Source organism: Borostomias antarcticus, assembly GCF_949987555.1.
Source record: "Borostomias antarcticus genome assembly, chromosome: 32".
Classification (NCBI taxonomy): Eukaryota; Metazoa; Chordata; class Actinopteri; order Stomiiformes; family Stomiidae; genus Borostomias; species Borostomias antarcticus.
In genome coordinates this window covers 5,279,423-5,293,096 of record NC_140265.1, presented here as the reverse complement: position 1 = coordinate 5,293,096, position 13,674 = coordinate 5,279,423, and the positions used below count along the sequence as shown (strand labels likewise).

Here is a 13,674-nt window from a genome sequence, read left to right as displayed (position 1 = left end):
CGTCCCATGTCACCGACGGAGCAGGACGTCCGGTGACGGAGCAGGACACGGCAGAGTCGGCTGAATTGCTGTTCGTTTGACTAATAACGATGCTGGGCTCGTACATTTCTACGGAACAATAACAATCATTATAAACGAGCAGCGATGACACAGCTGGTACAAGTCATGTTAGATAGAAGCACAATTCATTAAAGCTGCAATCACGGATGTCATTCACATGGTCAAAACTAATTAAAACCACCTGATATCTGATTGGCTGATTGTCCTAAACGCATCAGACTTCAATGACCCTATACCGGTCTCATGTCTGTTGTTATTCCAGCATTTCTGCCTTGTTGTCCATAGCCGTCCAGTGCCTTAGCTCCACCCCCTGTACCTTATGGCTCTGGCTATTCATTTTAGCCATTCATTTGTAAACAAGTCTCTTTCTGCCTTACCTAGCAGAATTTACCGGTAAATAAAACAGTAGCAGCTTTAATTAATTGTGCTAGTTAAACACACTACATTATGAATGTCCATTTTACCATTGACTTGGAGGCAGGTCTTTCCTGTGATGGAGCCGTCTGGGTAGGTGTTAAACAGACACCTGTAGCAACCTTCGTCCCTCCTCGTCACACCCCTGATGACAACAGAGCAGCTGTGCAGTCCACGGTTCTCAAACTCCACGTGACCCTGGAAAGGAAAGTTGACGATGCTGCCAAAGCGTTTGGTGTATGTACCCACGTTGTCACTCTTCCCCTCCGTGGCTTCCTTCTGCAGGGTGAACTGTAGAACCTCTTTGGTTTCCACGAGCGTACAGTTAAACCAAGCGTCCTCTCCCAGAGTTGCAATGACAACCTCCTGCGTTGTCACCAAAGCAGGGTGTCCTGTGTGACAAGAGAGACAGACTTTTCAGTGTAGTGTAGCCTACGTCCAGTTGAGTTGGGGATTGACCCACTGACTTTCCGTAGGGGAATCCAAATATCTAACGGTTGACCAAAGAGGAATGTACTGTATAGATTACTTTGTCTTTTGCAGGACATTTTTTGCCACATCTATTGCCTCACAATACAATAAATACAATATACACAGATATGCAAATACACTTATCACCTCCATCCTATTTTATGCTAATTTACGCGAGCAGTGTCCAATCAGGAGAGGGTATTACACGTCTGTGTGGATTTTTGCTCTCCCAGCGGTATTGCGTGTCCCTGCATTAGCATTGTGAAGTACCTGCCATCAAATCACGATTCTGTCAAATATATCATTTCGAAAAATCATTTCTTTATCCCGGCATCTTAGTTTTAACAGTTTCATTATAGCGGAGCAGGTTATATTTGCTCGTATGTTGTATTTATTTTGTTATTTATTTAGAAATAAATAAATATAGAAATAAATATAGAAATACATTTTCGAACCGATACATTTGACAGTATTCACACACACACACACACGCACACACACACACACACACACACACACACACACACACACACACACACACACACACACACACAGCAGGTTAAATGTACAGTCCACAGTAGGGCTATCTTACATAACATAAAACATCCTCCATTTTGTTTCAAAACGTTGTCACTCACCTCCGGGAAGGATTATCGATAGAATGAATACATTCATCATCCAAGCCATGGTGAAGTGTCCTGATACTGGGTTTCGTTTCGCTTGTTTCGCGGCTTAAAGATTCAAACTAGATTCTAGCCTCGTGACATCTCGCGAGAATTCGTCAGGTACGGTTATTTCTATACGACGAAGAAGAAGGTTATGTAGCTCCTCCTCCAGTGACTGGAGATAAAAATGAAAGTGTGATCTAGTGATCTAGGAATCGTCCATTTGTCCTCTGCCTGTCGAATTTACTACTTTACTACTTGGTCGTCACAGGTCTGATTTTTTGAAATAGGACCCAGGAGTGGAGCTACTCGGATGGTGCTGGGTTTATGGGAAATGTACTGTAAATAAAACAAGGGGTTTATGGGAAATGTAGTTCACTTCATGACCTGAGGTCCTCTTCCCCCTCCAACAGGGGGAAGCGGAGAGCGACTACATCTTTGTTGGCATGGCTCCAGAGGACCTGGACATGTGAGCTGGGGGACACCGTGGACGTGTGTGAGCTGGGGGACACCGTGGCCTCGCTGGCCAGGGTGCTGGAGGAGAGCAGCAGGGTAACATGGCTGACCAGCCTTTACACCACACCGTGATGGTCTGGAGATACCACACACGAAGCGACACACGGGATACGCACACTCCTGTTTGAAGAGTGCTGAAGTCATCGTCTGTGTTCTCTCACCGTCTGTGTTCTCTGACCATCTGTGTTCTGGGTTCTCTTGTGTCTGTGTTCTCTTGTGTCTGTGTTCTCTTGTGTCTGTGTTCTGTGTTCTCTTGTGTCTGTGTTCTGTGTTCTCTCACCGTCTGGGTTCTCTTGTGTCTGTGTTCTCTTGTGTCTGTGTTCTGTGTTCTCTCACCGTCGGGGTTCTCTTGTGTCTGTGTTCTGTGTTCTCTTTTGTCTGTGTTCTGTTGTGTTCTGTGTTCTCTTGTGTCTGTGTTCTCTTGTGTCTGTGTTCTCTTGTGTCTGTGTTCTGTGTTCTCTTGTGTCTGTGTTCTGTGTTCTCTTGTGTCTGTGTTCTCTTGTGTCTGTGTTCTCTTGTGTCTGTGTTCTCTTATGTCTGTGTTCTGTGTATTGAAAGTAAAAAATAAAAAAAGCCCCTTCCTTTCCAGAAAATTCCTCCGATTGTTACAGGTTCATTGATTCCACCCTACTTGCTCACACTGGGTTCAAACTCAGGTCTCCTGAATGCACACGACCACCTTAAAGTCGCACTGAAACCTAGTTTATGCTGCTAAATTAACATGCATAACAAACAATTTTAATAGAAATTATGTGCTGTATTTGAATGTGATATTTTAACATTATTTCCATAAAAGAGAGGTTTGTGTGTGTGCGTGTGTGTGCGTGCGTGTGTGTTTTGGTCAGGGATTCCGTGCGTGCGTGAGAGCTTGAGTGACCTCTCGCGATGTTACCTTCTGCTTTGACGTTAGAGCGGGATTATGTGAATCGACCAATAGCACTCAACTGCAGAAGCAGGTCAGAGGCTCCCGCGTTCATTGGGCATTTTCCAGCTAGCTGGCAAAGTTCAGAGAAGACAGTTGTCCATCGTTTGAGAAGACAGTTGTCCCTGTGATAGAAACACAACGGGTACAACAAGACAACAAGGTTTTACCTGCTAGAGGAGCGGATTATGACAGGAGGGAGGTGTTGCGACGGAAAGAGAGCCCTATGAAGATTTGAGTCCCACTACTGCCGTGTCAACAGACAGGTATGCAACGTTAGCTAGCTAGTAAGTAGCTAATAAGCAAGGCTGGCTGGCTAGTAAGTAGCTAATAAGCAAGGCTGGCTAGCTAGTAAGTAGCTAATAAGCAAGGCTGGCTAGCTAGTAAGTAGCTAATAAGCAAGGCTGGCTAGCTAGTAAGTAGCTAATAAGCAAGGCTGGCTAGCTAGTGAGTAGCTAATAAGCAAGGTTAGCTAGCTAGTGAGTAGCTAATAAGCAAGGCTGGCTAGCTAGTAAGTAGCTAATAAGCAAGGCTGGCTAGCTAGTAAGTAGCTAATAAGCTAGGTTGGCTAGCTAGTAAGTAGCTAATAAGCAAGGCTGGCTAGCTAGTGAGTAGCTAATAAGCAAGGCTGGCTAGCTAGTGAGTAGCTAATAAGCAAGGCTGGCTAGTGAGTAGCTAATAAGCAAGGTTGGCTAGCTAGTGAGTAGCTAATAAGCAAGGCTGGCTAGCTAGTAAGTAGCTAATAAGCAAGGCTGGCTGGCTAGTGAGTAGCTAATAAGCAAGGCTGGCTAGCTAGTGAGTAGCTAATAAGCAAGGCTGGCTAGTGAGTAGCTAATAAGCAAGGCTAGCTAGCTAGTGGGTAGTTAATAAGCAAGGCTAGCTAGTAAGTAGCTAATAAGCTAGGTTGGTTAGCTAGTGGGTAGTTAATAAGCAAGGCTGGCTAGTGAGTAGCTAATAAGCAAGGCTGGCTAGTGAGTAGCTAATAAGCAAGGCTGGCTAGCTAGTGAGTAGCTAATAAGCAAGGTTAGCTAGCTAGTAAGTAGTGAGTAGCTAATAAGCAAGGCTGGCTAGCTAGTAGCATAGCTAGCACCGGTTGCCAACAGTAGCTGGCTAGCAACACCCTGGCACGAGCCAGTGTAGCTAACGTTAGCTAGCATGCTAACCAGCTATGATACTACGGGAATACGGCAACTTTACCAGGATTTTAAATGATGATAGCGAACATTACGAGTAGCAGTTAGCTCCTGGTACAACATTATGTTGCTGACTGGTAAGTTAGTTGGGAAAAGCAATGTGACAACAGACCGCCATGCTAACATAGTGAGCTAGTACGGCAGCAGCTAAGGTTAAGTAGGCCCACCTAGTATGCTAAAACATAACCGTTAGGTGGTTCACTTGGCTAGCTAGTCTGCTAACTAACCGTTACGTTGTTAACTTAGCTAGCTAGTCAGCCAACTAACCGTTACGTTGTTAACTTAGCTAGCTAGTCAGCTAACTAACCGTTACGTTGTTAACTTAGCTAGCTAGTCAGCTAACTAACCGTTACGTTGTTAACTTAGCTAGCTAGTCAGCCAACAAACCGTTACGTTGTTAACTTAGCTAGCTAGTCAGCCAACTAACCGTTACGTTGTTAACTTAGCTAGCTAGTCAGCCAACTAACCGTTACGTTGTTAACGTAGCTAGCTAGTCAGCCAACTAACCGTTACGTTGTTAACTTAGCTAGCTAGTCAGCCAACTAACCGTTACGTTGTTAACTTAGCTAGCTAGTCAGCCAACTAACCGTTACGTTGTTAACGTAGCTAGCTAGTCAGCCAACTAACCGTTACGTTGTTAACTTAGCTAGCTAGTCAGCCAACTAACCGTTACGTTGTTAACGTAGCTAGCTAGTCAGCCAACTAACCGTTACGTTGTTCACTTAGCTAGCTAGTCAGCCAACTAACCGTTAGCTAGCTAGCTTTGAGTAAAGACAGGTAGCTAGCTAGCTTTGAGTAAAGACAGGTAGCTAGCTAGCTTTGAGTAAAGACAGGTAGCTAGCTAGCTTTGAGTAAAGACAGTCGATAGTACTGCTAGCTAATACAGCCAGAGCTAACGCTAGCTAGCTAGCTTGCCAACGTTGATTGACTTGGCTAGTCGTTAGCTAGCTGCTAATGCTAGCTAAGCCATACATGTGAGTCACAACGTGCTGCCTAGCAGCCAGATTAAGAGCTAACAGTTTTAAAAGTTTCATTTTTGTTCTTTATATGTATAGCTACTACTAATGTAGCCTACATGTGAGTGGTTGTTTAGATCTTCATACTAACGTTAGCCAGTTAGCTTAACTTTAGTCTTGGTTATTCAACTCTCGCGAGACAAATAAGATAAAAAAAATAAAAAATAATATATATATATATTTTTTTTTTAAAAAGCCCAAAACTAGCCTGAAATAAATTTGTCGGCGGTGCAAAGAGTGTTTCTACAATTGTTGTCTATGGAGAAAATGCCCGTATGTGTGTGTGTCAAACAGGGTTGCAAATTGCACTTTCCTGAATCAATCATTACCTCCGCCCCAGCACAGGGCCAGAGGTAACGTTTTCGGTGGCGTGTGTGGGTGTGCGCATTTGTGGGGGCATGTGTTTGTCTGTTAGCAGGATTGCGCAAAAACTACTGCTCCGATTTTCATGAAATTGGACGGAAGGGTGTAGCATGGTTCACCTTCGAACTCATTACATTTTGGAGTAGATTCGAAGCACGGGTCAGGTCCACGAATGAAAACAAAACTTATAACGAAGATAGCTGGGTCTCAACACAAGTTCCATGGCATCTTGTGGTTAAGATTTAAGTCGTTAAAGAACTTATCTATTATCCAGAATGGTTTATTTTGTTAATGCATTGTTTTGAATTCATGCAAACATCAACAACACCTAATATGGACCACCAGTAGTATTGGTAATTGATGATGTCACACACACAGCTGTTATTCTAGCTAACGGAGGCTAGGAGGCTAAATCCAAACTGCTGACAACGTTGGCCTGTAACAAACAGGACCTATTGTGCCCCAGATTGTGCCCAGGGGCAGCAAAGCTGCGCAGATCAGGCCGAGGGATGAGAGAGGGTTCAATGCTTTTGCTAGTTTATTTTTGTGCGTTAGAGCATTATGTTTGTTTGTGTGTGTTTGAGAGAGAGAAGGATGTAATGCAGCACGCACACACAATCTTTGTTGTTCATAATATGATGCTCAGTGTTTCCTGTGGAATTGATCTTTTGGTGTGATGGTGCCAAGCTCAAAATAGGAAGGATTTATACACCAAAGCGTGGGGTCTGAGGGTCCTTCTTCCCCTCAAAAAAAGGTTTAAACTAACTAAAAAGAGTTAGTTTCCTGTGTTCTGGTGACTTTTAAAGAACAAAAATAACAAAATTGTGCAACGCACCGTACCGTGAACACAGAGACAGACATAAAAGTTCCGTTGGTGCTTATTCTTCCCAATAAGTGGCGAGAACCCTCTTGTGGTTAGAACCGGTACTGGCAGTTCCAGATATACGTGTCATATTCTTTGCAAAATGATATAACGCCAATAATCTAATATTTGATTTTCTGAAAATATTTAAGAGAGAAAGTCAAATCATTTCTGAGCCCAATGACAGCCCTAGTGTGTTGAATACGAGCGTGTGTGTGACGCAGCGTTGCGTTGTCTTCCCAGTGACCATGCGTGACCTGGCTGCCCAGGCCACCAGCCCGTTGCAGCCGTTTCCCCGGGTGACGGTGGAGGCTCTGGGAGAAGATGAAATCACGCTGGACTCTGTGCTGCACGGGAAGTTCACTGTGGGTAAGCAAGCAAGCAAACGCACATCTTTTAGTTACTTATCCCTAATCCCAAACCCCCCTATATCCCTAATCCCAAACCCCCCTATATCCCTAATATCTAACCCCACTATATCTCTAATCCCAAACCCCACTATATCCCTTCAAAGGCCCTGCAAGCCTCCATCTTAACCCCACGCTCCCTTCGCACCTCCACCCCCCCCTGACGTCTCTCTCTCCCTCCCCACCCCCCTGACGTCTCTCTCTCCCTGCCCACCCCCCTGACGTCTCTCTCTCCCTGCCCACCCCCCTGACGTCTCTCTCTCCCCTCCCACCCCCCTGACGTCTCTCTCTCCCCTCCCACCCCCCTGACGTCTCTCTCTCCCTGCCCACCCCCCTGACGTCTCTCTCCCTGCCCACCCCCCTGACGTCTCTCTCTCCCTGCCCACCCCCCTGACGTCTCTCTCTCCCCTCCCACCCCCCTGACGTCTCTCTCTCCCTGCCCACCCCCCTGACGTCTCTCTCTCCCTCCACCCCCCTGACGTCTCTCTCTCCCCTCCCACCCCCCTGACGTCTCTCTCTCCCTGCCCACCCCCCTGACGTCTCTCTCTCCCTGCCCACCCCCCTGACGTCTCTCTCTCCCCTCCCACCCCCCTGACGTCTCTCTCTCCCCTCCCACCCCCCTGACGTCTCTCTCTCCCTGCCCACCCCCCTGACGTCTCTCCCTCCCCACCCCCCTGACGTCTCTCCCTCCCCACCCCCCTGACGTCTCTCTCTCCCCCCACCCCCCTGACGTCTCTCTCTCCCTCCCCACCCCCCTGACGTCTCTCTCTCCCTCCCCACCCCCCTGACGTCTCTCTCTCCCTCCCCACCCCCCTGACGTCTCTCTCTCCCTCCCCACCCCCCTGACGTCTCTCTCTCCCTGCCCACCCCCCTGACGTCTCTCTCTCCCCCCACCCCCCTGACGTCTCTCTCTCCCTCCCCACCCCCCTGACGTCTCTCTCTCCCCTCCCACCCCCCTGACGTCTCTCTCTCCCTGCCCACCCCCCTGACGTCTCTCCCTCCCCACCCCCCTGACGTCTCTCCCTCCCCACCCCCCTGACGTCTCTCTCTCCCCCCACCCCCCTGACGTCTCTCTCTCCCTCCCCACCCCCCTGACGTCTCTCTCTCCCTCCCCACCCCCCTGACGTCTCTCTCTCCCTCCCCACCCCCCTGACGTCTCTCTCTCCCTCCGCACCCCCGTGACGTCTCTCTCTCCCTGCCCACCCCCCTGATGTCTCTCTCTCCCTCCCACCCCCCTGACGTCTCTCTCTCCCTCCGCACCCCCGTGACGTCTCTCTCTCCCTGCCCACCCCCCTGACGTCTCTCTCTCCCCGCCCACCCCCCTGACGTCTCTCTCTCCCTGCCCACCCCCCTGACGTCTCTCTCTCCCCTCCCACCCCCCTGACGTCTCTCTCTCCCTCCCCACCCCCCTGACGTCTCTCTCTCCCTCCCCACCCCCCTGACGTCTCTCCCTCCTCACCCCCCTGACGTCTCTCTCTCCCTCCCCACCCCCCTGACGTCTCTCTCTCCCCTCCCACCCCCCTGACGTCTCTCTCTCCCTCCCCACCCCCCTGACGTCTCTCTCTCCCCTCCCACCCCCCTGACGTCTCTCTCTCCCTGCCCGCCCCCCTGACGTCTCTCTCTCCCCCCCCACCCCCCTGACGTCTCTCTCTCCCCTCCCGCCCCCCTGACGTCTCTCTCTCCCCCCCAACCCCCCTGACGTCTCTCTCTCCCCCCCCACCCCCCTGACGTCTCTCTCTCCCCTCCCACCCCCCTGACGTCTCTCTCTCCCTCCACACCCCCCTGACGTCTCTCTCTCCCCGCCCACCCCCCTGACGTCTCTCTCTCCCCGCCCACCCCCCTGACGTCTCTCTCTCCCCCCCCACCCCCCTGACGTCTCTCTCTCCACCCCCCTGACGTCTCTCTCCCTCCCCACCCCCCCTGACGTCTCTCTCTCCCCCGCTGCCCCGTAGGTCGCACCGGGCTGGCCTGGCTGGCCTGCGGCCCTCACCTGGAGGTGGTCCACGCGGCGACCGGCGAGCGTCTCTCCGCCTACTGCTTCAGCGGCGGCGGGGAGCACCCGCCCAGCGTGCTGGCCGCCAGGGACTTCAGCTGGCTGAAGAGGTCGGGCCTGCTGGTGGGCCTGGAGGGCTCGGAGGGCAGCCTGCTGTGTCTCTACGACCTGGGCATCGCCCGGGTGGTGAAGGCCGTGGTCATACCGGGCAGGGTGAGTCGGAGTCGGTTTGACGACGCCGTTTCAGGCGTGCGAGGCGTGCACGTGGTTACACGCCGTCGCACATTTAGAAGTGTTAGTTACCTGTGAAGTAGTCGCTCAAACGAGAGCGTACACACTCGCGCATGTTAAAGGACTATGCTCGTTTTTGACAACCTGGACCTTATTTACGACATATTATAAGAAGTTTGACTCACCCAGATCACTTTGGTGTTGTTCGGAGGCAGGTAGAAGAAATTTAAAATCCAGCGCGAGCCAGTATATCCATGTAATGGCGGCGCACGGGGCATAGGGAATGCAGTTTCTCAAAATCCATTTTCGGCCGCTAAACGGTTGTTTTCATCAATCACATTGCATGAATCGACAGTTGATATTCCTCTACGCGAGCCATTCTTTCGGTTGGTTTTCAAATGGTCTGTAGCCACTGTAATATGATCTTTAGAAGCCTCTCCCCCACTTGCTCCAGCACGCATGCGCACAGGCCAGCGCGCAGCCTGCTATTCTCCGGCTCACGTTCTCTGCGCTACGATCGTAGTTGGTGCCGAGAATATTGTCGTCGTCATTCGTCAGCAACAATCCGATCGTAGCGCAGAGAATGTGAGGGAGCATAGCCAGTGTAAAGATCATATTACAGAGGCTACAGACCACGTATTTGAAAACCGAAAGAATGGCTCGCGTAGAGGAATATCAACTGTCGATTCATGCAATGTGATTGATGAAAACAACCGTTTAGCGGCCGAAAATGGATTTTTAGAAGCTGCATTCCCTTTGCCCCGTGCGCCGCCATTACATGGATATACTGGCTCGCGCTGGATTTTAAATTTCTTCTACCTGCCTCCGAACAACACAAAAGTGATCTGGGTGAGTCAAACTTCTTATAATATGTCGTAAATAAGGTCCAGGTTGTCAAAAACGAGCATAGTCCTTTAACAGCGTGTGTTAAAAGTGTAACGTGTGTGTGTGTGTGTTGACCCCCCCCCCCCCCCCCCCAGATCACAGCCATCGAGCCGCTGGTGAGCTACGGGGGCGCCAGTGCCAGCACACAGCACCTGCACCAGAGCCTACGCTGGTTCTTCGGCGTGGCCGCCGTGGTCACAGACCTCGGCCACGTCCTATTGGTCGACCTGTGTCTGGACGACCTGTCCTGCAGTCAGAGCGAGCTGGAGGCCTCAGGTGCGGGCGCCATTTTGTCTTTACTTGTCTCGTCTCTCACGGTCTCATGTATATATGTATCATATATATATATATTTTTTTTTTTATGACACGGTAGGGCTGCACGATTATGACAAAAGATAATTGCGATTATTTGCTTCAAAATGGTAATTGCGATTAATATTTAATATATAAGAAGAAAAAAAAATTAATCACATTAATTGCGGCCTTTTGCGATTAGTTAATTGCGGGAGTCATAATCGCGATTTCGGTAATTCACGATTAATTGTGCAGCCCTATGACGCGGTGTGAGCCGCTAGAAATTTGAGGTGGTACGAGCCGAGCGGCTCACGTTCCAAATGACGTCAATGATCCAGAAATGTGACTCACGGCTCACGAAGTATAAATTAGGCTTTACTCTCCTCATCACTATGAAAGTATTATACTTGGTTTAAAAATAAGCGAGTGGTCGATTCAAGCTGGTTTCAAACAAAAGACAATAGTTTTATTCTGTTACGATTTGCAAATTCGGACTCGAGAACAGGAAGTGTATCCAGGCGGAGTGAGTCACTGGGGGACGAAGGCGATAGTTTATAACGTGAAAAAGGAAGTGACACAGTTTCAGGATGAAGAGGACAGGGAAGTGATGTCACACAGGAAGAATTTGTAGTTTTAACAGACTGATTCTAGAGGAACGAACTACAAAGTTAGAACAACAGTCAAGTAGGAAAACAAAACACAGTGGTGAGACTTGAATTTCCTTCACATCCCCCCGCCCCCAACACAGACCTGGAGGTGGTGGTCACCCGGTCCCCGGCCGAGATCCCCCGGCTTCGGGAGGGGGAGGTGAGGCAGGGGAGGCACCTGTGTCTGCAGCTGAGCGGGCCCTCGGGAACGCCGGCCACCGCCCTGCAGTACGTCCCCCGCACCAACCAGCTGGCTGTGGGCTTCTCCGACGGCTACCTGCAGCTCTGGAACATGAAGAGCCTCAAGAAGGAGTGAGTCTCAGCTCTGGTGTGAGGATGGAGAGGATGGGTGGATGGATGGATGGATGGAGTGATGGATGGATGGATAGAGTGATGGATGGATGGGTGGATGGATGGAGTGATGGAGTGATGGATGGATGGATAGAGTGATGGATGGATGGGTGGATGGATGGAGTGATGGAGTGATGGATGGATGGATGAAGAAGATGGATGGAGAGGATGGGTGGGTGGGTGGATGGATGGAGTGATGGATGGATGGATGGATGGATGGATGGATGGATGTGCTTTTCACGGGGGTGTAGTTGTATAACTGAGTCGTGCCAGGAGATGGGCGGAGGGAGTTTATTCTGTTCTGATATTTCGAATAGGAAAGATTTTGCTGTTATTGTTGATGATATTTGCAGGGAATGATGATCACCTGTTAGAGTCTAGGCCTGGTTGACAGTCTGTGTGTGTGTGTGTGTCTCTATGCTTACATGGTTGACAGTCTGTGTGTGTGTGTCTCTATGCTTACATGGTTGACGGTCTGTGTGTGTGTGTCTCTATGCTTACATGGTTGTTTGTATGTACCTCTAGGTACCACTCCCAGTTGGAGGGGGGCAGGGTGCCTGTGTATGCCTTCACCTTCCAGGAGCCGGAGAACGACCCTCGGAACTGCTGCTACCTCTGGGCCGTCCAGTCAGCTCAGGACCAGTGAGTCATCCTGGGACCGCGCTCGCCCAGGCACACTTTAACACTAGGGCTGGGTTCGAAAAATCCATTCATCGATTCTTTCGCTGCGCTGTGTGCAGGTCTACAAACAAATACGATTTACTCATTTTAAATAGTCAAAAATATAGTGTGAGGTGGGGGAACTCGGATTAGAAGTGTGTTCCGCAAGCAAAACAAGCCTGGTACAAAACAGTCCTGTACCAACACAGCTCCGTACGAATGTGTGTACCGCTACACCCCTACTAATGTTCCCTATGATCTCTCTTTCTTTCTCTCGCTCTCTCGCTCGCTCGCGCTCACTCTCTCTCTCTCTCTCTCTCGCTCTCTCGCTCGCTCGCTCTCTCGCTCGCTCTCTCTCGCTCTCTCTCGCTCTCTCTCGCTCTCTCTCTCTCGCTCGCTCTCTCTCGCTCTCTCTCGCTCTCTCTCGCTCTCTCTCGCTCGCTCGCGCTCTCTCTCTCTCTCTCTCTCTCTGTCTCTCGCTCGCTCTCTCTCGCTCTCTCGCTCTCTCGCTCTCTCTCACTCTCTCTCGCTCTCTCTCGCTCTCTCTCGCTCTCTCTCGCTCTCTCTCTCACTCTCGCTCTCTCCCTCTGCCCCCCTATTCCTCCCCCCCTCATCCCCTCTCTCTCCCTCCTCCACGCCTCTCTTCCTCCCTCCCCCCTCCCCAGTGAAGGGGATGTGGTCAGTCTACACCTGCTCCAGCTGGCCTTCAGCGAGAGGAAGTGTCTGGCCTCGGGAAAGATCCTCTATGAGGTCAGCACCAACTCAATATCCTCCATGTGCTAGAATACAAAAACAATACAACTTTATCGTCCATTTGTTGACCAACAGTGTCTTCGTTTACCTACTCTGTACAGTCTACGTTTTTCCAGGGTGTATTCACATCAAGGTTATAATAGTTTTGCTTTTTTCATAAGTTTTTATTTTTATATCGTTTTCACATTTTGTTTTCAATTTCAGTTTAGTTTTGATTAGTTTTAAAGCAGGTTTGCTAGTTTAGTTTATTTTTTTAAATGCTTAGTTTTAGTTTAGTTTTTATTAGTTTCAGTATTAGTTTTAGTTTGTTTTCTTCTGCGCTAGCCTGGTGAGACCATCCTGATCTCCTGAGCTCACGTTGTTTCACTCTGTGTGAAACAAACCATCTGGCGAACGTCAGGTTACTTCTGCGCAGGAGCACAGCTAAACAACATGGAGGATAGATTTAATATCCACCCAAAATACTAGGCTTATGTATGAAATGAAAAAGACTAAAACTAAGGACATTTTCTCTATAATTTTAGTTTATTTTAGTTAGTTTTGTAAACACACAATACAGTTTTAGTTAGTTACCGTTTTTTTTGTAAAGCCTCGTTTTTGTTTTTATTTCAGTTAACTAAAATGTTTTTTCACGCCTAGTTTTTGTTTTTTAGTTAGTTTTGGTTAACTATAATAACCTTGCCTCTCGCCCAGGGTCTGGAGTACTGTGAGGAGCGCTACAGTCAGGACCTGGACGCGGCGTCGTCACCTCAGAGGGCCAAGGCCACCAACACACGCCTGCTCAGCTGCCAGACCATCGAGAAGTTCCGCCACCACCCCGACCGGGACGACAGCGTCAACGAAGGTGCAGAACTCTGACGCGCACACACACACACACACACACCAAGCGGCGTCTCTAGACACCTGGTTACATAAAGACCAGACAGGAATGTGAATGTAAATGGACTGCACTTATATAGCGCTTTTCCACC

The 13,674-nt window shown here is 49.4% G+C and overlaps 1 protein-coding gene across 1 annotated transcript in view; it reads left to right on the top strand.

Annotated features, from left to right (window-relative positions):
• The first annotated feature begins 3,206 nt into the window (after window positions 1-3,206).
• ahctf1 (AT hook containing transcription factor 1) overlaps window positions 3,207-13,674 on the top strand; it is a 34,475-nt gene continuing 24,007 nt past the window's right edge. Inside the window, exons 1-8 of the mRNA XM_084460477.1 lie at window positions 3,207-3,314; window positions 6,726-6,851; window positions 8,842-9,095; window positions 10,094-10,274; window positions 11,041-11,251; window positions 11,816-11,932; window positions 12,616-12,700; window positions 13,397-13,547. Of these exons, the coding sequence (XP_084316603.1) occupies window positions 6,731-6,851; window positions 8,842-9,095; window positions 10,094-10,274; window positions 11,041-11,251; window positions 11,816-11,932; window positions 12,616-12,700; window positions 13,397-13,547 (1,120 nt within the window). The 5' untranslated portion in view covers window positions 3,207-3,314; window positions 6,726-6,730. The remainder of the gene's footprint in view (window positions 3,315-6,725; window positions 6,852-8,841; window positions 9,096-10,093; window positions 10,275-11,040; window positions 11,252-11,815; window positions 11,933-12,615; window positions 12,701-13,396; window positions 13,548-13,674) is intronic.